Source organism: Phaenicophaeus curvirostris (genome assembly GCF_032191515.1).
Source record: "Phaenicophaeus curvirostris isolate KB17595 chromosome W unlocalized genomic scaffold, BPBGC_Pcur_1.0 scaffold_35, whole genome shotgun sequence".
In the NCBI taxonomy this organism is placed as follows: domain Eukaryota; kingdom Metazoa; phylum Chordata; class Aves; order Cuculiformes; family Cuculidae; genus Phaenicophaeus; species Phaenicophaeus curvirostris.
In genome coordinates this window covers 3,526,367-3,549,152 of record NW_027206664.1, presented here as the reverse complement: position 1 = coordinate 3,549,152, position 22,786 = coordinate 3,526,367, and the positions used below count along the sequence as shown (strand labels likewise).

The 22,786-nt window shown below is 47.8% G+C and overlaps 1 protein-coding gene across 3 annotated transcripts in view; it reads right to left on the bottom strand.

The window, feature by feature from the left end:
- The window catches only part of LOC138733824 (unconventional myosin-Vb-like), a 177,955-nt gene that overhangs the window by 107,391 nt on the left and 47,778 nt on the right, over positions 1-22,786 (bottom strand). For all 3 annotated transcript variants that reach the window (XM_069881306.1, XM_069881309.1, XM_069881308.1), the window contains exons 5-9: positions 11,445-11,601; positions 7,838-7,985; positions 6,793-6,870; positions 2,722-2,829; positions 460-569 (exon numbers count right to left, since the gene is read on the bottom strand). In XM_069881306.1, coding sequence (XP_069737407.1) covers positions 460-569; positions 2,722-2,829; positions 6,793-6,870; positions 7,838-7,985; positions 11,445-11,601 — 601 coding nt within the window. The remainder of the gene's footprint in view (positions 1-459; positions 570-2,721; positions 2,830-6,792; positions 6,871-7,837; positions 7,986-11,444; positions 11,602-22,786) is intronic.

The following is a 22,786-nucleotide window of genomic DNA, read 5'->3' as shown; positions in this document are numbered from 1 at the left end:
ACTACTAAGGCATATTTAGTCTTATTTATTCTTGTTAATTAACTGTGCAGTGCTCCTTTGAATACCGGATGGCCACACTACAAGCAGCAGCCTCATGGATTTGCCTGTAGCAAAACGGTTGTAAAGCATCACACCTTCTGCTGGTGGAACTTACTGTTCCCTCAAATACTCTGTGCACCAAGCCTTTAAAGAAAGCAGGAAGAGTTAAAAATAGTTTGAAACTTAAGGTGGTAAGTGACCTTTGAATCACCTCAGTTATTGGCTAGAGAGGAGAAATACTGCACTATCTTCTTCCAGGAAAAATAGACAAACAAGGAAATTACGATGTGTTTTCAAAAAAAGCAAAGAAAAAAAGGAGGGAAAGGGTTTTCTACCAAAGGATATTGCTGCAAAACTCAACACATGCAATATGGCACTATTTATGAGCTCCCACGTGTCCCGGTCTTGCTGGTGACCTACCGATATGCTACAGGCATCACCGTCTCGTTCGGCTTGGATTTCCAAGTTCCCTAGGTGCAGAATGGCAGCAATTATCCTAAAAATGGTCATCTGATGAGACTCATTCACTCCTATGGGAAAAATTGATAGCTGTTTCTCACAACAGAAAACAAACTGCAATTTTCAGTTGATTTGAAAATGCTTGTAGTATTTGATTTCCTTCCCAGGCTTTTTGTTTTCAGAAAAACAGAAAGTGAACTCACGATAAACTCTCAGTAAAGTCATTGCTCAAAAAGGAAGCTGAGAGACAGTGAGAGGAGCTCTTCATGTGCTTACTTTATCCTTTAAAATTGCATCAAAACAGTTTAACACTATTGTGAATGCGTGTGAAACCAAGGATTCTGCTCCATAATGATCAAATGGAATCAGAGCTATAGGGCTCTGCAGCTTTTATAGAACAAGGAGCTGCTTCTCTGTAAGCATAATCCAACAGTGAGATCTTGCTGACAGCTAAAGCACAGAAATTACAACTTACTGCCAGTGTCCCACAAACAGAAGAGAAAATTAAAGCCGTGTTCACAATGCACAACGCCTCCAGACTGGTGCTGCAGCTGCATACAGAAAGTCACCAGGGAGGTGACGTGGAGCTCTGTCTTACAGTCCCCAGTGCCTCAACAGGAGCTACGTGCTGTGGGTCTTCACTGAGGGTGTAAGATGTTATTGCTTTATGTATTTTTCTAGCAGGCTTTTGCAAGTACTCCCAGTAGGCATTTTGCTCAGCAGCAGCCTGCACATGGCTTTCTTGCCATTTCTTGCATTTTTACATCCCAACTGTATTTCTGTGCCCCTTTTGTGTTCAGTGTTGGTGTCCTAATTATCCACCCGAGGTCTGAGACATCACCTGCTGTTTTTCAAATTATCTAGAGCTTCCCTTTCTCTCTCTCTCTCGGGACTTTTCTGTTACCAGCAGAGTGAGAAATGTTTCAAGGTTACTAAAAGGAGCAATGCTCTGCTGTTTCTTGGCACTCTTAATTGGAGTTAAGCCTGGCTAGGGCAGGGATTTGCAGATAAATCTGACTTCTTGTTTCACATAAAAAAGTGAGACTAGAAAGTGTTGTAGCAATTTCACCCGACCCTGAACAGAAGCAGACAAAGCTGGGAAACACTGAAGGAAAATAAGGGAAGGCAGAGCTGAGGAAGCATGCGAGGAGCAGGAAAACATCATCAAGCTGGCAGTGGGGGAAGATGCTTGTAGGGTTTCATAGGGACCAGCAAGAAGACAAGGAGTCTCTTTGGGAGTGGAGAAGGGGACCAGAGAACAAGTGGCAAGGGACAAGGAGAGAGTTCCCTGGTGTTTACAGCCCAATGCAAGTTTGGAGCAACCAGAAGCATCCTATTTTTTTAGGTAGTTAACAGATAGAAGTCACACAAGCCAGATAAGATGAAAGTAAAGACAAGACCCTGCTGTCAGCCCAAAGAAAAGGAGATCAAGCCAATCTAAAACACAAAGAGGACAAACCTGGGGGATGCACTTGCAGTTATTACACTTGAAATGAGTCCTCATGCTTGCTGCCAGCACAGTGCAGTGATTGCAATACAGCTACTCAGGGGGATTTCAGAGCCGGCTGTGAATGCTATGAGCTCCTATCCCAACAGATTAAATGCAATGGAGAGGCTCTGAAACTCACCAGGATTTAAAAACCTGACTTCAGATAAATACTGAAAACTCTGGGAGAGTTTTCCCCTGCAAAAATTGCTTTTCCTGCTGCAGGTAGGATGTGGCACTGTGTAACCACAGCATGCATGGGTGGTTGTTGCAGAGGTAGATTCTGCAGGTGTCTATGCAAAGGTGGACTCTGCACAGCAGTGATGTCGTCAGCTCAGTATTCCCCGGAATCAGCTATTTGGTACAATACTGTGACGGTCTGAGAAGTGATATCACCCTAAACCCAGATACAGGTTAAACTGCAGAGTAGTAGTTCCTCTCATAAATAGGGTAAAAAATAGCAAGTTGAAGCTGCAGCACAGCTTTGATACCAGAATGGTTTATTTTGGTTTCTCTTATTTCAGCATCCTCCTCCATTTCACTGCTGCTTCTCAGATAGCTGTAAGAAACACTTCCGCAGCTCATACTGAAGAACAAGGTAAAGTCAACTACATCAACAGAAAGATGAATTTATACCTTTAAAGTGTTACTGGAGAGCCATATAATTCAGGCAAAATACTGAAAAACACTTCCAAGAGACTTCTGCTGGGAAGCCTCCAAGCAGTGCGACCCCTTACCAAGCAGGGTGAAGGCATGCCTGGTTTTCTCAAAGTCAGCAGCATCATCCACGCCATCAATAGACGTGTCACCTCCCTGAGAAGTGTAGAAAAAGTCTTCGGCACATGCTAGGACAGAAGAAGCAGAACAAATACATCAACAAGTATCACTCACGTGCTGCAGGTGCTCCCTGGAGTGTGCACTGGGATGCTCCCTGTCCCCCATCGTGTCCATCCCCAAAGAGGACATGCCTCCTCTGAACCACAGTTTACCTAGAAATGGGTGAGGTGTAACCTGGCTAAGTGACTTTAGGTCTCCTTGCAGTGATGAAACCCCTTCCTTGTAGTGATGAAACCCCTTCCTTGTAAAAAGCAAGGTCAACTATGGCAGAGCTGCAGTAACTTTGGGATTTGAATAACTGCTCTATTGCACAGGTTACTCTGAGTACTGAGATCACTACGTTCAATTTCTGTTATCCTGTTTTACGCACTCATGACTGATTCAAACATTTTAACACCTTTCCCACATATTACCTTAAACCAAGGGACCAAAATGAACGGAGAAACACTGGCAGTGCCAGCATTACACCATTTAAGCATCCATGCTTTAGTGAAGTTATTTCAGAACAATGCAAAGTTATATCATACAGAGACTGAGAGTCATTTCATATGCAGGTACAACAGGATAAAAGACTGCAGGGTTTATATCCACTTTTAAAAGCTTCACATGCATCACCTCTCCTTAAAACAAGGTCTTATTTGAGGGCAAAACCATTGAGATACATGCCTAAAGTTGCCAGGCTGAGTCCTGGCAGAGCTAGAGCAGGCTTGGACATGGGGAGGGCTAGGGAAGCCCATGAGATGGACAGACTCCCCATCCCACCCAGAATCCATTCTCAACACCAGCTTCAGCTCATTTCAAAGTGGGCAGGAGTGACTTGCCAAGAAAAGCTGAGAAAGATTGTTAACACTCACAAACATATTGCCCAAGTATTATGAAAATAATGAGAAAAGCAGCCTACTGTGCGTTTCACATCAGCCTGCTGGTAACCTTTAAAATCACTGCAATTTGCACTTTTTTTGACTCATTGTCACCAGAAGGTCCCCACCCCTTTGCAGCCCTCCCGCAGGTTTCGCATTAGCTGTACTTCGAAGCTGTAAGAAAAACATTTAATCCTTTCTGTCATACAAAGCCCTGGGACACAGAGGTTCCAGTAACTCTGCTTGTTACCTGAACATTTGGAACAAGGGACAGAAAATGCTGATTGGGGTCAGAGAGCTGATGTCCATCCTGGTTTCTCCAGCACAACAAGAGGTCACTCAGCCCATGATGAAGCATATCACATTAACGGTTTGATGTGGCTGCATGTTGCCCTGCTAGATGCATCCAAGGCTCGCAGTGGTTGATGGGACTGGGACATCGGACTCCAATTTTAACAATCTGGGATCTGCTTATGCCTCAAGTCATCTCTTATAACCGACTCCAATATTTATGTTTCAATATGTGTGCCATGATTTTAACAACAACAGAAACCCTTTGATTCACTGCAAACAAGTAAAACATATTCATGCTTTTCACCACTGTCCAGGCATCATTAAGTTAGACACCACACTTTCAAAGGGTGCTGCACTGCATGTGAACTCCCATATTTTAAGTTACATATTCACTTTCTAGGTTGAAATCAAACTTGTAGCATTGCTGTACCTGAAGAGCCAACACTTACTGATTCACTTTGCTGGACTGATGCAAGTTCAGAGACTCCTTTTCTTGCAACATTTTGCAATATAATCAAGAACAACAACAACTTTTTGTATGAGCCAGACCCAAAGGAGAAGAAACAGCTCCTGCTTTTGAGATGGAAAGATATAGATCCTGCTCTCTGTCTAATAAAAGGTGGATTTTTACACCAAGACATTCCTTGTTCTGTGTAAACCTTGAGAAGAAAAAGTTGATGGGTAGGTAAAGTCCAGCTCACATGAGTAAAGTTTGGGGTTTGATGAGTCATATCTAGAAACAGTTAATCTAGTAAATCTAATGAAAGTTGGTAATAAAATATCCCTCAAAAGAAAGAAAAATAAGTGAACTGTGCGCATCTGCACTCAAAGGAAACTGCACGGCACTATTAATTCAACAGGTCAGGGCAGACCCATGTCAATCCTGCGAAGCACAGCTCACATTGTGGGCAACCTCACCAAGTGTGTGAGCATTGCTGCATCTGCCAGCCAGGAAAGCATTTTAGGGAGGTATTTCCAGGCAATTGCAAGGCGACAGTGCAGGAAAACCCACACTTTTAATTTGCAGAGAATCGCTTCTTTTCCCATTGTTGCATGTTACCCAAATGCACATGCACCAGGCTGCACGGATACCTGAGCATGCTGCGATACAAACGCACAAGCATGTCCAAAAAGTGCAGCTGGAGACTGACATGGACTGACAACACAGAATTTGGATTAGAAGTGACCCAAGAAGTCTTTCCCTTCAGCAAAAGGCCTTATGGGCTAACAGCCCTGGAATCCACTGCCTCTTACACCAACAGCTGTTGCCGTTACACATTCTCCTTTGAGACACTGAAGACAAGAGTCACAGTCACAAGAGGATAAAGGTGTCCTGGATGATGCACCAGGAGAGCAGAGAGCACTCAGCCTTCAGTATTAGCAGCCACTGCAAATACAGATGATGGTTTTAGACAGCTGTGTTGAAGACGACTGATATTTCCTCTGATCCATATGTTCCCAAGAAGAATCATAGAATAGTTATGATTGGAAGGGACCTTAAAGATCATCTAGTTCCAACCCTCAGCCATGGGCAGGGACACGTCCCACTAGATCAGGCTGCCAGGGCCCCATCCAACCTGGCCTTGAACATCTCCAGGGATGGGGCAGCCACAACTTCCCTGGGAAACCTGTTCCAGTGTCTCACCAATCTCATGGTGAAGAAATTCTTCCTGATGTCTAGCCTAAATCTGCCCTTCCCCAGTTTATACACATTCCCCTTCATCCTGTCACCACAAGCCTTTATGAATAGTCCCTCTCCAGCTTTCTTGTAGGACCCTTTCAGCTACTGGAAGGTCACCATAAGATCTCCTCGGAGCCTTCTCTTCTCCAGGCTGAAGAACTCCAACTCTCTCAGCCTGTCCTCGTATGGGAGGTGCTCCAGCCCTCTGATAATCTCTGTAGCCTCCTCTGGACCCGTTCCAACAGCTCCATCTCCTTCTTACATTGAGGATTCCAGAACTGGACACAATACTCCAGATGAGGTCTCACAAGAGAGGAATAGAGGGGCAGAATCACTTCCCTCAACCTGCTGGCCACACTTCTTTTGATGCAGCCCAGAATACGGTTGGCCTTCTGTTGTACGAGTGTGGAACAGGACCAAACATGGGCTCTTTGGCAGTGGCTGGAGGCCACTGTCAGCAGGACATCATAGTAGCAGCTGAGGGAACTGGGTTAATTTAGTCTGGAGAAGAGAAGGCTGAGATAAGACCTAACCTCCAGCAACAGCTCCTACCCACCAGCAATGCCTGAGTACACTGACCAGTGCAGCACAAACTTAGAATATCAGAATCATTAAGGTTGAAAAAGACCTCTAAGGTCATCCAGTCCACCCGTCAGCCCAACTCCACTGCGCTGGCTGTGCTCCACAACTCCATGTCCCACTTCCTTAATCCCTCCAGGGATGGAGACTCCACAACTGCCCTGGGCAGCCTCTGCCAGGGCTTTACCACTCTTTCAAGTAAAGCCATTTTTCCTAATATCCAATCTAAACCTCCCCTGGTGCAACTTGAGGGCATTTACTCTCTTCCTATCCCTTGTCACTTGGAAGAAGAGACCAGTACCCATCTCACCACACCCTCCTTTCAGGAAGCTACAGAGAATGATGAGGTCACTCCTCAGCCTCCTCTTGTCCAGGCTAAACAGCCCCAGGTCCCTTACACCTCCAGAGATGACATGAGCAAACCTGTGCATCACTGGAGATAAGAAACCCTTCAAGAGGCACATGTGACCTCATCAATGCCCTGTATTTCCAATCTCACCACGTTTTCCTGTTGCCATCACCCTAGGCAGGAGCCACCAGGAGATCAAAGCACTTACTTAGTCCAAGGTCTTTGAATTCTGGAAGACTCGCTGAGGCACAAAGCTGATAGAAGATGTGGTAGTTGCGCTCGTCCTCTGCCTGCAGGAAAATGCTGAGTTACCAGAGGCACAAAGAGGTTACAGCAGTGCTCCCACCACCAGCCTGGTGCCCTCTGAATGCAGGACCACCCTAATACCATTCTTCGCTTCCCACTATCAAGACCCCCTCAGTGCCACCAAAATGATGGGGACCTTTTGCCACCTGGGAGAATAGAGGTGTCAGGCTTTGCCCTCACCCATGTACACTGCCCATCTTTCAAAACAAACAATTAATTTTATATTACCTCCCATGCCTTTTCCCTCTCTGGGATAACTGGGTGAAGCTAGCTAGTGAGCATCACCTTGCAAACTCAAAGTAGCATAAAAAGAGGTGGCCTACACTCACAGCATCCCAAAGTTGTTTGGTTTTAGGATTATTTTAGTCGAGGGGTTTTTTTTATGGATGAGCACAAGCTTTGCAGCTGCTTCTGAGCCAGATCTTAAGCACAAATGAAGAAAGCTTGACCTGAGCCCTGCACAAAAAAACATGGGATGTGTCACTGCAGAAGCATCAGCCTCAGTCCTTCTCTTGCCTCTCCTCCATCTTCAGAACTGAAGACTGTTGCTTGTAATTTATTCTTCCTGGATTTTTATGAGGTTCACTGAAAATCTCAGCAGCTGCCTAGAAAAAGGCTTTCCATCCCTGCCCAGCAGCCAGGTCAGGAGTAGCAGTCCTTCCTCAAGACAACATCCAGCTTTGAGCAGATAGAGGAAACAACCAGAGAACATCTAATGACTCTCCTGGGTACAGATTATTCCAGAATCAAGTCATCATGTTGGGATCATCAAGAACAACTGCAAAAGACTGAGCCTAAAAGACACATTTGGAAACTGTGTCCACCAGGAATTCTACATTTAAATGGATTTTTTCAATCCATAGAAAAGACCCAGACTAAATTCCCATAATATAGTTGTGACAACAGCACCCAAAAGAATGAAAAGAAGTTAAAAAAATCACTTTAACTTGCCTGGAATACAACTCGTGATTTTTCCAACAGATACGTCCTCATATTGGCACCAATGATGTGGTATTTTGTATCAAAGCTGATCTGAATGTATTTCCCAAAGCGACTGCTGTTGTCGTTCATAGTTGTTCTAGCATTTCCAATCGCCTGCATAAAATAAAATCAAACATTAATTTTTAATTTAATTGAAAATATTTTAAACATTTAGAATTGTAATCAGCATTATATTAACAGTCATGGATGGATTTGAGGAAAACCCTTCCCAGATGCAGAAGGCAGAGAAACGACAAGACTTTGGGGAGGAGCCTTCACTGAAAATGTGGTGTCTCCACAATTTTTACGGAAGAAAAATGCATATAAACAGCAATGAGTATTAGTACAGTAACTAGATCATCTACATCGCAACAGCCACAGCACTCCTGTTTTGTCTTATAGGATGCCCCCAGATTTCTTCACAAATAGTCAATGTTGGGAGCTTTCCTGGTGGGGATGTGGGTGATGAAGCCCTGCAAGAGGGAGGGAACAAGCTGCAACCCATCTCCAGATGCTTGGGTTTTGGTCCATGGATTTGTTGACATGGACAGAACCCCTCCATGCCTCTCCAGCCCCACCTGTCACCTCCTGGGCAGGTAATGCTGCCACACGCAGTGGCAGAAAGGAGAAGAGAGAATCCAGCCCATGGATCAACCCAAATATCAGGGTTGCAGCACTGCAAACATGGGAATCCACTGAAGAGCCAAAGGAGCAACTCATGGTGATGCAAGAGAGATGGAGAAAGACAATATCCCCCTTCATAGCTTAATCCCCCTGCTTTCTAGTACCTTTCCCCTGTCTTGAGATGATGAGCCTCAAGCTAGCACAGAAGTGATGAAAGGGAATGTACATGTACAGGAAAGAGACCTCAGGCACCTCTTAAAAGCTGGCTGCCTTTCCCAGGCTATCCTGGAGGACCATCTCTACCTGTGGTGCCGCTCTTGGGGAACACACCAAGTAGGAGCGCTTAGTCAGAACCACAGTATTACCTACAGCATCACAAAAATGATGATTACCTACAGCATGACATCATCCAAACCTTCTGATCATAGAATCTGACACCTCCAGTTGTGTGTAGTGGTCTCCCCAGCTCCCCTCGGTGCTGCCTGCACCAAAGAGGCTGTTGCACATAGAAAGCTGCTCCTTGCTTTCTGCTCCTTTGGCTGCTCCCCCTCTCAATCAAGGACTGAGGGCTCCTTTGACCAACAGCCTCAGCATCATGTCCAGAGCAAATCCTGCCCTATGCACCCACCACAAGCCCAAATCCTCTGCTAGCTCATGTGCTTCTTTCCCCCAAAGCCCCTTGACTGACCTTTGTACTGCAGCTCACCCTTCCCCATCACTTACAGCATTCCCAGACCCACAGACCCCACTCAGAATCATAGAATTGTTCAGGTTGGAAAAGACCTCTCAGATCATCCAGTCCAACCATCAACACAACCCCTCCGTGCCTACTAAACCATGTCCCAAAGTGCCACATCTACATGCTTTTTTAAACACCTCCAGGGATGGAGACTCCACCACTGCCCCAGGTAGCCTCTTCCCATGCGTCACCACTCTTCCATCCTATCACTTGTTCCTTGGGAGAAGAGACTTTGCTACAATCTCCCTTCACTGCTCACTTCAACCCTCCAGCAAGCACCCCTGACCACACATGAACACAGCAGGGCAGAGGCAGAGCACACATCCTCCATTCCTGCCCAGAGCCCAGTGCCCATTCCCCAGAAAATAAGCAGTTCACAGCCTGCTACAACAAATGCTACAACTAGATATTTTGCATGCTGAATTGAGCATCCAGAACACCATCATCACCTTCTCTCACCTGCTTTCATTCCTTGTCTGTAAAGCAGAGATACCTGCCATATCTTCCAGCAGGGCCATACATCCCACACATCAAGCACAGTGCACCTCGTTGTGGGACTAGTTCACAATGCACACATTCCTCTACTCCAGCTCCACACTTTAACCTTGGGTTCTTTGCAAACCAGCCAGTTCTCTTTTGTGTTTTTCACGTGGGCAATGTTCTCGGCTCTTTCCAATAAAGACAGACTGGTTCCCTGGCCCCAGCACTTACAAATTACACCCAGAACTAAACACAGACAAGAAAATTAGAGCAATAAAATTACAGTGACATATAGGAGAACAGCGTGCACTATGAATTTTTCCTTGGATCCTTTTAAGAGTTCCCGGGTATTGCAGCTACATTTCACAGAGGCACAAGAGAAGGAGAAAAATAGCTTAAAGTCCACACTATGACAAATCATCAGGTGTCCTCTGCCAGCTGTGTGGCTTTTCCTTGCTGCTCTTCTGCACCATCCTTCATTCTACTGTTCCTGTTTGCACCCCAAATCAGGCAGCATCACGCTGGACCATGCATGCTGCCTCCCGGGCTGGGGTGGGGTTAGTTTTCATCCTGGATCAGCCACTGCCTCCATGTCCATTAGACAATTTGGCCACAAGGCATTGATGTGGGAAGCCTCCCTGCAGGTTAAGCTAAGCCTAAGGTTAAGCACAGGACAACACTCCACTCCACTACGGCGGCACTGCCAGCACTGGCCTTCAAAAACTAGTCACGCAAGCCTGAAGTGCTTAACTGACTTTGAAAAATCCCTAATCTTGTCTTCTCGCTGACTTTGGTATTCTGTAAATGAATGCACTCAGACTCCAAAATCTGTCTGGAAAATGAGATTTAGGCATCAGATGTTTATTTTAACCAGTGAAATGAAGCAACTTTCCTTTTCTTTTATTTCTATAAAAGTAAATTTTTTTTCCATTAGATCAAGGATTTCCCTGTAATGGGACTTGTTATTGCCCTATATGACTGACAGCAACAGAAAAATAACAAAAATAAAGCTGTATTTAAATACATCAAATAGTTAAGTAGAATCATAGAAACATGGAGTAGTTTGGGTTGGAAGGGACCTCAAAGCCCATCCAGTTCCACCTCCTGCCATGGGCAGGGACACCTCCCACTGGATCAGGTTGCTCCAAGCCCCATGCAACCTGGCCTTGAACACCTCCAGGGATGGGGCAACCACAGCTTCTCTGGGCAACCTGGGCCAGGGCCTCCTCACCCTCACAGCAAAACATTTCTTCCCAAGATCTCATCTTAATCTCTCCTCTTGCAGCTTAAAACTGTTCCCCCTTATCCTATCCCTGCAGACCATGATCAAGGGCCTTTCCCCCCCAAAAAAGCAATCCCTTTCTCTTTTATTTCATGCCAACACAATTAAAGAAGAACAGGAAGTACCACACAGTGACAAGAAGAGGAAGGAGCAGATAAAATATTAACAGTGCCAACAGCATTGCTTGGGCCCTCCGCTCTATAGCTCTTTCAAAGCCCAGCTTCTGGAGCCATGCTGGGGATGTATGGGTTCAGCTTCAAGACCATCAAACAGAGGATCATTTGGGGCAGGTTAAACAGGTTATCAGCATATTTCTGTATATTCAGACCAGCTTGGAGCTGCTGTGAGGCTGCAAATCAGGTCTGGCTCACAAGCCCTTATTTCTCTCACTTTTTTGGTGACACAGCGATCACTGCAAAAAGGACAAATGAAATTATGCAGCTTTTACCTCCATAATTGGGTTTGACGCGAGGACTTTGGCTTCGATATTAGTCTCACTGGCAGAACCACCGACGGTTGCAAAGAAGTGCATGGCATATTTGGCAGAGACTGTCTTTCCAGCACCTGACTCCCCACTCACGATGATGGACTGATTTTTCTCATCCCTGTTGTGCCAGAAAAGAAATTAATATTTTTTAATTAATAATTTGTTTGCATCATGCAATGATCTTCCATCTTCATACCTGTCTCCCTCACTTTCTTACTACCTACATCATGGATGCTGGATTTATTCTGGACTCTAGCAAAGTAATGATGAATAATAGACATAAAGGACACACTGAACATCTCCAGTACATCTCCAGGGGATTACAGAGACAATGGGAGATGAACCCCTGCATGAAGTACTGCTGCTTTCTTCAACCTGGAGCACGTAGCCCAGCACTGGGAAGCCTGTTCCTCATAAGGCTGCAACAAAAACCTCTGCTACTTGGCATTTATTCGGAGAACTACTAACAAGCATTGGCTAAATATTACCTTCTAATATTATCACAGAATCACAGAATAACCAGGTTGGAAGAGACCCACCGGATCATCGAGTCCAACCGTTCCTACCAAACACTAAACCATATCCCTCAGCACCTAGTCCACCCGTGCCTTAAACACCTCCAGGGAAGGTGACTCAACCACCTCCCTGGGCAGCCTGTTCCAGTGCCCAATGACCCTTTCTGTAAAGAATTTTTTCCTAATGTCCAGCCTAAACCTCCCCTGGCGGAGCTTGAGGCCATTCCCTCTTGTCCTGTCCCCCATCACTTGGGAGAAGAGGCCAGCACCCTCCTCTCTACAACCTCCTTTCAGGTAGTTGTAGAGAGCAATGAGTTCACCACTCAGCCTCCTCTTCTCCAGGCTAAACAACCCCAGCTCTCACAGCCGCTCCTCATAAGGCCTGTTCTCCAGCCCCTTCACCAGCTTGGTTGCTCTTCTCTGGACTCATTCCAGAGCCTCAACATCCTTCTTGTGGCGAGGGGCCCAGAAGTGAACACAGTATTCGAGGAGCGGTCTCACCAGTGCCGAGTACAGAGGGAGGATAACCTCCCTGGACCTGCTGGTCATGCCGTTTCTGATCCAAGCCAAGATGCCATTGGCCTTCTTGGCCACCTGGGCACACTGCTGGCTCATATTCAGTCGGTTGTCAACCAACACACCCAGCTCCCTCTCCTCCAGGCAGCTTTCTAGACAGACTTCTCCTAGTCTGTAGCACCGCATAGGGTTGTTGTGCCCCAAGTGCAGGACCTTTGCATTTGGCCTTGTTAAACCTCATGCCATTGGACTCAGCCCAGCGGTCCAGCCTGTCCAGATCCCTTTGCAGAGCCTCCCTACCCTCCAGCAGATCAACACTTTCACCCAGCTTAGTGTCGTCCGCAAACTTGCTAAGGGTGCACTCGATGCCTTCATCCAGGTCATTGATGAAGACATTGAACAGGGCTGGACCCAGCACTGAGCCCTGGGGAACCCCACTTGTCACTGACCTCCAGCTGGATTTAACGCCATTTCCCACCACTCTCTGGGCCCGGCCATCCAACCAGTTTTCCACCCAGGAGAGTGTGCGCCTGTCCAGGCCAGAGGCTGACAGTTTCTCAAGCAGAACGCTGTGAGAAACTGTGTCAAAGGCTTTACTGAAGTCCAGGGAGACCACATCCACAGCCTTTCCCTCATCCAGCAGCCGAGTCACTTTGTCATAGAAGGCGATCAGGTTAGTCTGGCAAGACCTGCCTTTTGTGAACCCATGTTGACTGGGCCCGATCACCTGGTTCTCCTGCATGTGCTTCATGACAGCACTCAAGATCACCTGTTCCATGACTTTCCCTGGCACTGAGGTCAGACTGACAGGCCTGTAGTTCCCTGGGTCCTCCCTGCGACCCTTCTTGTAGATGGGCACAACATCAGCCTCCAGTCCAGTGGGACTTCCCCAGTCTTCCAGGACTGTTGGAAGATGATGGAAAGGGGTTTGGCCAGCACATCCGCCAGCTCCTTCAGTACCCTAGGGTGAATCCCGTCCGGCCCCATAGACTTGTGACTGTCCAGTCGGGCTAGCAAGTCTCTGACCACCTCCTCTTGGATCACGGGAGCCTCATTATGCTCCTCTAACTCCTGGGTTTGTACACAGACGGAACGACCCTCCTTACGACTAAAGACTGAGGCAAAGAAGGCATTAAGTACCTCAGCCTTTTCCTCATCCCCTGTCACTGTTGTTCCTTCTGTGTCCAATAGGGACTGTATGGTCTCCCTAGTCCTCCTTTTATTATTTATATATTTGTAGAAAGATTTTTTGTTATCTTTCACAGACTTGGCCAATCCAATTTCTAGCTGAGCCTTAGCCCTCCTGATTTTTTCCCTATACAATCTCACTTCCCTAATAATTATATATTTAATTTTCCTCCTTAAAACTGTCACATAATCATTTGAGATTTTGCTCAACAAATTACAGAATCACAGAATGTCCTGAGGGATGTCCCACAGGGATCATTGAGTCTAGCCCCTGCCCCTGCACAGGACAACAATTTTACTTGCAAAATTAATCATTCATACAAAAAAACAAATAAAAAAAAACCCTTACACAGTCATAATGGCTATTTTAAAATACCCAGTTCTTCCCACCACAGACACACAACATTGTACCCACAAGATATGCCCCAATAGTTAATGAGTTTAATTGAGCTGCAAGGCAGAATAGGGCCAAGGCAGAGGAGCTCATTTTGAGAACAAATACATTCCTCTAGGCAAAGATCTATCAGCACTGGGAGCAAGTGCCTCTGCTGCAGTGGGATCTGCTCCCCAGGACATCATTGGCACACAGCAAACCCAGCACATTTACGATGTGCCCATGGACTTTGGGAAGGAGATAGTTTTCACTGTAGGATTTGATATAAACTCCCAAAATACCAGAGCTATTGGGGTAAGCTGCAAGTATGCAATGGAGTGTGTTTTTAAATAAGATGTAATTTGATCTTATTCAACTTCCCACAGTCTGTCTGACTTTCATGAGTCATAGCTGGACACAGGCACACAAAATCCTATATATGAGCGCAACAATAGATTTACGCCTTGCAGTTCTCCTGACATAAGGAAATGCAATAAAAACACATTTCAATTCAAGATATACTCCTACACCTGCAACAAAAATACAAGCATGCTGCTACACCGCACCATTACTTTCCTCATCTGTCAGACATGGATGTCTTAATTCGTTCTAGGCTCAGCTAATTGGTTTGGAAAAAAAAAAAACCACCTAAGTCAAGTCAAGCATGTAACATTTTGGTGCAAACAATGACTTCCTGACACCTGTCTGGGCATTACCAAGCACAAATATAGGCTGAGAAAAGAATTGATTGGGAGCAGCCCTGAAGAGAAGCATTGAGCGTGCTGGTGGATGAGAAGCTTGACAGCAGCCACCAATGTGTGTTTACAGCCCAGAAAGCCCAACCATGTCCTGGGCTGCGTCCAAAGCAGCGTGGCCAGCAGGGAGAGGGAGGGGATTCTGCCCCTCTGCTCAGCTCTGGTGAGGCCCCACCGGGAGCCCTGTGTCCAGTTCTGGAGTCCTCAGCAGAAGAAGGATGTGGATCTGTTGGAGTGGGTCCAGAGGAGGCCACAAAGATGATGCGAGGGCTGGAGCACCTCCTGTACAAGGACAGGCTGAGAAAGTTGGGGTTGTTCAGCCTGGAGAAGAGAAGGTTCCTGGGAGACCTTAGAGCAGCTTCCAGTGCTGAAAGGGGCTCCAGGAAAGCTGGGGAGGATCAGAGAGTGCAGGAATAGGATGAGGGGGAATGGGTTTAAGCTGAAAGAGGGGAGATTGAGATGAGATCTTAGGAAGAAATGTTTTCCTGTGAGTGTGGGGAGGCCCTAGACCTGGTTGCCCAGAGAAGCTGTGGCTGCCCGATCCCTGGAGGTGTTCCAGGCCAGGTTGCATGGGGCTTGGAGCAACCTGATCCAGTGGGAGGTGTCCCTGCCCATAACACAGAATCACAGAATAACCAGGTTGGAAGAGACCCACCGGATCATCGAGTCCAACCATTCCTACCAAACACTAAACCATATCCCTCAGCACCTCGTCCACCCGTGCCTTAAACACCTCCAGGGAAGGTGACTCAACCACCTCCCTGGGCAGCCTGTTCCAGTGCCCAATGACCCTTTCTGTAAAGAATTTTTTCCTAACGTCTAGCCTAAACCTCCCCTGGCAGAGCTTGAGGCCATTCCCTCTTGTCCTGTCCCCTGTCACCTGGGAGAAGAGGCCAGCACCCTCCTCTCTACAACGTCCTTTCAGGTAGTTGTAGAGAGCAATGAGGTCACCCCTCAGCCTCCTCTTCTCCAGGCTAAACAACCCCAGCTCTCTCAGCCGCTCCTCATAAGGCCTGTTCTCCAGCCCTTTCACCAGCTTTGTTGCTCTTCTCTGGACTCTCTCCAGAGCCTCAACATCCTTCTTGTGGTGAGGGGCCCAGAAGTGAACACAGTATTCGAGGAGCGGTCTCACCAGTGCCGAGTACAGAGGGAGGATAACCTCCCTGGACCTGCTGGTCACACCGTTTCTGATACAAGCCAAGATGCCATTGGCCTTCTTGGCCACCTGGGCACACTGCTGGCTCATATTCAGTCGGCTGTCAACCAACACCCCCAGGTCCCTCTCCTCCAGGCAGCTTTGTAGCCAGACTTCTCCCAGTCTGTAGCACTGCATAGGGTTGTTGTGCCCCAAGTGCAGGACCCGGCATTTGGCCTTGTTAAACCTCATGCCATTGGACTCTGCCCAGCGGTCCAGCCTGTTCAGATCCCTTTGCAGAGCCTCCCGACCCTCCAGCAGATCGACACTTCCACCCAGCTTAGTGTCGTCCGCAAACTTGCTAAGGGTGCACTCGATGCCTTCATCCAGATCATTGATGAAGACATTGAACAGGGCTGGACCCAGCACTGAGCCCTGGGGAACCCCACTTGTCACTGGCCTCCAGCTGGATTTCACACCATTTCCCACCACTCTCTGGGCCCGGCCATCCAACCAGTTTTCCACCCAGGAGAGTGTGCGCCTGTCCAGCCCAGAGGCTGACAGTTTCTCAAGCAGAACGCTGTGAGAAACTGTGTCAAAGGCTTTGCTGAAGTCCAGGAAGACCACATCCACAGCCTTTCCCTCATCCAGTAGCCAGGTCACTTTGTCATAGAAGGTGATCAGGTTAGTCTGGCAAGACCTGCCTTTTGTGAACCCATGTTGACTGGGCCTGATCACCCGGTTCTCTTGCATGTGCTTCATGATAGCACTCAAGATCACCTGCTCCATGACTTTCCCTGGCACTGAGGTCAGACTGACAGGCCTGTAGTTTCCTGGGTCCTCCCTGCGGCCCTTTTTGTAGATGGGCACAACATCAGCCAGCCTCCAGTCCAGTGGGACTTCCCCAGTCTTCCAGGACTGTTGGAAGATGATGGAAAGGGGTTTGGCCAGCACATCCGCCAGCTCCTTCAGTACCCTAGGGTGAATCCCGTCCGGCCCCATAGACTTGTGACTGTCCAGTCGGGCTAGCAAGGCTCTGACCACCTCCTCTTGGATCACAGGAGCCTCATTATGCTCCTCTAGCTCCTGGGTTTGTACACAGACGGAACGACCCTCCTTACGACTAAAGACTGAGGCAAAGAAGGCATTAAGTACCTCAGCCTTTTCCTCATCCCCTGTTACTGTTGTCCCTTCTGTGTCCAATAGGGACTGTATGGTCTCCCTAGTCCGCCTTTTATTATTTATATATTTGTAGAAAGATTTTTTGTTATCTTTCACTGACTTGGCCAATCCAATTTCTAGCTGAGCCTTAGCCCTTCTGATTTTTTCCCTACACAATCTCACTTCCCTCCTGTAGTCCACCCAAGAGGCCTGTCCCTTCTTCCAGAGGCCATAAACATTTCTTTTCTTCTTGATATCCCTCAAGATCTCTCTATTCAACCAAGCTGGCTTTCTCCCCTGCCGGCTTTTTTTCCGGACCACGGGGATGGCTTTCTCCTGAGCTGCTAGGACCACCCCTTTGAAGAGCTCCCAGCCCTCCTGGGCTCCGTTGCCCTTGAGTACTGTCTCCCACGAGACTTCACCAACCAGCCTGCTGAAGAGATCAAAGTCTGTCCTCTGGAAATTTAATGTTACCGTTTTGCTAACCACCCTCTTCACTTCACCTAGAACAGAAAATTTTATAATCTCATGGTCGCTTAGTCCTAGGCGTCCACCTACCGCCACATCCCCCACAAGGCCTTCTCTGTTCACCAACAGCAGGTCCAGGAGGGCACCTTCCCTGGTTGGTTCATTCACCAACTGTGCAAGGAAGTTATCTCCCACGCACTCCAGGAACCTCCTAGACTGCTTCCTTTCTGCTGTGTTGTACACCCAGCAGATATCAGGCAGATTGAAGTCTCCCACCAGAACAAGAGGCATCAATCTAGAGATTAACCCCAGCTGTTTATAGAAGAGCTCATCAGCTGCTTCTCCTTGGCTGGGTGGTCTGTAACAGACTCCCATCACAAAATCTACCTTCTGGTGGGCTCCTCTGATTTTGACCCACAGGCACTCAACCTCCTCATCTCCACAATCCATCTCAGTGATGTCCAAGTCCTCCCTTACAAAGAGGGCTACCCCACCTCCTCTCCTACCCTTCCTGTCCCGCCTGAAAAGCTTATACCCCACCATAGCTGTACTCCAGTTATATGAGTCATCCCACCATGTTTCCGTGATGGCAACGACATCATAGGCCCCTTGCCCTACGACAGCTTCCAGCTCTTCCTTCTTATTCCCCATGCTGCGTGCATTGGTGTAAATGCACTTCAGCTGAGCTGCCGAGCCTTCAGCCCTCCTAGAGGGAACAGGGTTCGTTCCCAACTGCCTGGTAACTGGAGTAGTTGACACCAGAGTGCCTGCATCTCCCTTAACACCCCGAGGTGTGTTCTCCCCCACTTTCTGTGCGGTGAGGTACTGGTGGTCCTCGTCCGTGCACCCTCTCCCAATCACCAATTCCCCACGTCCAGGCTCATTCCTGTCTAGCCTGGGCTCAACCCCCTCCCCCTTCACATCTAGTTTAAAGGTCGATTTATGAGCTTGGCTAGGTTTCTGGCAAGGGCTTTAGCCCCCCTAGGAGACCCATGTGTCCCGCCCTTAGCGAGAAAGCCTGGGGGTGCGTGAGCCCCCCCATGATCAAAAAAGCCAAAGCCCCTCTCCTCGCACCAGGCTCGGAGCCAGGCATTAATCGAATTCTTCATCCTGGCTTCCCGCTCCTCTCTATTTAGCATTGGGATGGAGCAGAATACTACTTGTGCCCCAGAGCCCTCCATCACTTTCCCAATTGCCCTGAAGCCATTCTTGATGGCTTTGGCCTTTTTGTTTGTTAGGTCATCATTACCAGTTTGGACTACTATCAAAGGATAGTAGTCTGTCTCATGGACCAGGGAAGGAAGTTTTCTAGCTACCTCCTTCCCTGATGCACCCGGTAAGCAGCAGACCTCTCTGTGGAGCGGGTCCGGTCTGCAAATGGGTCCCTCCGTTCCTTTTAGGAGGGAGTCCCCTACAACAATCACCCTCCTCTTCTTCTTGATGGAGGATGTTTTTATCTTTTTCTGAGAATGGTGCAGCCTAGGGAAGGATTCTAGGCTGTGGGAGCCACCATCCTCATCCTCAGGGCTGGATTCCACCTGCAGCACCTGGTACTTGTTCGCCAGGGGGATCTGGGGTTTTGCTGTATGGGTGAGGGGAGCAGGTTTCCTTCCTCTGGCAGGAACTTGCTGCCATTCCCCATCTCTTGTTCCCCCAACCTTGCAGTTTGCAGGTGGATGATGTTTGGACACTCCAGCCCCAGAAGGCTGCTGAGTTAGTGAGAGGGCCCTGCTCCACTGGTCAATCTCCCTCTCACACTCCCTGATGGTCCTCAGCCTCGTCACCTCCTCTCTTAGCTCCTTCACCATGTGAAGGAGTTCCCCCACTCGAGCGCAGCTTTCACAAGCGGGGCCAGGACCAGAGGCACGAGCTGGTGTGGGAGGGGGCACTGCCTGCAGCCCAGGGTCTGGGTAGCTGCATGCACCCACTGTGGCTCTGTCTGGGTGGCAGCATCCACCCTGCCTGCTGCAGCACACGGAGCAGCTTTAACCTTCTGCCGGGTGGCCACCATGGTCTTCGGTGTCTTCTCTCTAGTCTCTAGGTCCTCTCTGCGCCCTGCCCACTCGAACTGCCGCTCAAACTGCCCCGCACCTCTTTGCCACGCTCCTCTTCGCCGTGCTCCCAGGGGCGCAGTTTAAATCTCCCGCGGTAGCTGCCGGGACCGCCCCCTCCCGTCAGGCACCACGCGGGACCAGCGTGTGGGGCTGTCAGGACCCCCGCCTGGGTTTTTTTTTTATTTTTCTGGTATTTTCCCGGCTCCGGGAAGCTCCCACCGCCTCAAAAAGTCCACCCTACCACAGAACTCACCGTCCTGCTGCTAGATGATGCCGAAGAAGCATCTAGCATCTGAAGCATCAACACCACTGTTGGAACTGGATGGACTTTAAGATCCCTTCTAACCCAAACCATTGCAGAATTCTAAGATTCTATGACACTTCTAGCAGGAGAGGGCTGGTAAGATTATTTCCACCTGTGTTTATATTTTTCACGGAACAATTAATAAAATACATCTTGATGCAATCCCTGGCCAGCTCCAGTGCCCTCCACTGTCATCCACCAGCAGGAAGGCAAGTGGCACCTCCAACCACTCCAGCTATCAGGCAGTTAATGCAGAAATACCAGCCATGAACTGAGTACAACCTCACCCAGGCAGCCAACAAAAAGATCCAGTGTCACAGTGACTCATCCTGGGTGGGGACAACCTGCATATCTCTGGGAGGACTTGCTAAGTCATAGCTGTGTGGCCTCTGAACATCTTGGCAAAGCCGCTGCGACTTTCCCACAGGCAGCCAGCTGGCAGGATCCGGGCATGGGGCTGCCAGCACGCCAGTCTCACACCTTCAGGCTTCCACGGGTGAGGGATAAAGCTTTTATTTTAGCACAAGCCATCAGACACATGACTCCTATGGAGAAAACCCAAAGTGAGGAGTAAGACTAGGTACCAAATCCAGAACTGTGCTGGGTAAGCCATAGCAGCAATTACCAAGACAGGTGATGGCAGTGATTTATCATTCAACACTCTCCCACATGACATTCTGGTCTCTAAATTGGAGAGACATGGACCACTCAGTGGATAAGGAATTGGCTGGATAGTCGCACTCAAAGAGCTGTGGTCAACAGCTCAATGTCCAAGTGGAGAGCAAGTGGCATTTCTCAGAGGTCAGTATTGGGAGCAGCGTTGTTACAGTGTCCCTGCCCATGGCAGGGGTGTTGGGAATGGATGATCTTTAAGGTCCCTTCCAATCCAAACTATTCTGTGATTCTATGATTCATTCTATGATCTATGGTTAAGGTAGGTGAGAAGTTTCATCTCTGATTTGATTGTCTTCATGGACCTGCTGAGCTCCAGCTGCAAACATCCCATGTTGGCCATAGCAGACAAGAGAGGCTTTGGCATGGGCTGCAAGCAAAGATAAATGGACTATCCTTCACTGGAGGTAAGGGTGAAGCAGAAGAAAGAGCTGACAACAAAGACCTCTGCCAGAAAGTGCTAGGCCTGCAAAAGGCGCTCTGCCAATACAACGATGGCTTAGCTCAGAGCTGCACATGCATAAAAGTTACTTGAGAGTTATTGCTTCTTATCCTTCTCAGCACGACAGGTACTGCCCAAGCAGCATGTTTCAGGAAACATTTCCCTCCCTCTTTTTTCCTTAAGCCGGAAGATAAAAACTACAGCAGTCTGGGAATGACTCTTCAATTAAATGAAGCCAACAAAGCTCAAAAGAAGAGGAACTATGCATTGCTTTGCATCCCGTCAGCACTGCTACAAAGTATAACAATATTTTGCAATCCGTTTCTCTAGCTAAGATTCATAATTAAGACCTCTCAATTTTGACCCCCTTCATCACTTTTCCATATCAGCTGTTGGGGTGTGCCTGGCTGGAGGAGGCAGAGACCATGAGAGAGTCCATCCAAGGAGGTCTCCAGACCCGTGGGCTCCAGAAGCTTCAGGTCCCATCACAAGCTGCCTTTTATGTGGCATCCAGAGTGGTTTATTCCTCCCTCAGGCTTGTCTTTTTCATATGTACCATCATTCTCCAAAAGACACTGAGTCAAGTGATAGAAGCCATGGCCAACATGCTATTTACTGCTATTGTAGCCTCTCTGCCAGGTCACATTTTTCCAGAGTTTCTCAAGAATTTCTCCTAATGGCTGGCTGATGTGCTGCTACATGAAATAGTCCAGGAGGATTCTCCATGGCACAAGAAAACTTCTGGAGTCGTATTATATTAATAATATAACATGATATAAAATAAAAAGATAGCTGCTGGCTTCCAAGCAAAAGAGCAAGGTCACTCAAGTTCCTGTGTCTGCAGTAACGTGTATCTTCTGTTGCTGTTTTTTTGGTAGAAATTGCATGTTTAGATATTTCTTTTCTAATTTGAAGAATAAAAGCCTTCAGAAATAAAGGCTGCAGGGACTTTAGCTTCTTTGGCGTACAAGTTAAGCAACTGCTGGTGCCAGCAGAGCAAGATAGATGGACCACAGGGAGCAGCTGGTAGCAAACAGCCTTTGCAGTGAGAAGAAATGGTTAAAACCAGACAGGACTTGCTTGTATTCAGCATGGAATAAAAAATAGTGAAACATTTTGCTGTTGTGCAGGTGCAGTATGGAACAAGGCCGCTTGAATACAATCAATTTTGGCAGTATCGGCACAGAAAAGAATTATGGATAGAAAGCCTGGATAAAATGAGAAGCAACTGAGGGACCTGGGGCTGTTTAGTCTGGAGAAGAGGAGGCTGAGGGGAGACCTCGTCACTCTCTGCAGGTCCCTGAAAGGAGGTTGTGGTGTGGTGAGTGTTGGTCTCTTTTCCCAAGTAACAAGAGATAGGATAAGAATAAATGGCCTCAAGCTGCACCAGGGGAGGGTTAGATTGGATATGAGGAAAAAAGTCTTTACTGAAAGAGTTGTGAAGCACTAGCAGAGGCTGCTCAGGGCAGCAGTGGAGTCACAATCCCTGGAGGCATTCATAAACTGTAGCCGTGGCATTTCGGGACATGGTTCAGTAGGCATGGTGGACTTAGGCTGACAGTTGGACTTGATGGTCTTCAAGGTCTTTTCCAGCTTTAATGATTACGGGATTCTATGAGAAGTCCAACCAGAACAAAGTCCAGTATTATTTCTTCAATGTGAGGACCGAGAGCACCTCCAAAGCTGAGGGCTGTAAGTGTTGGTTTCATCTGACACAGCT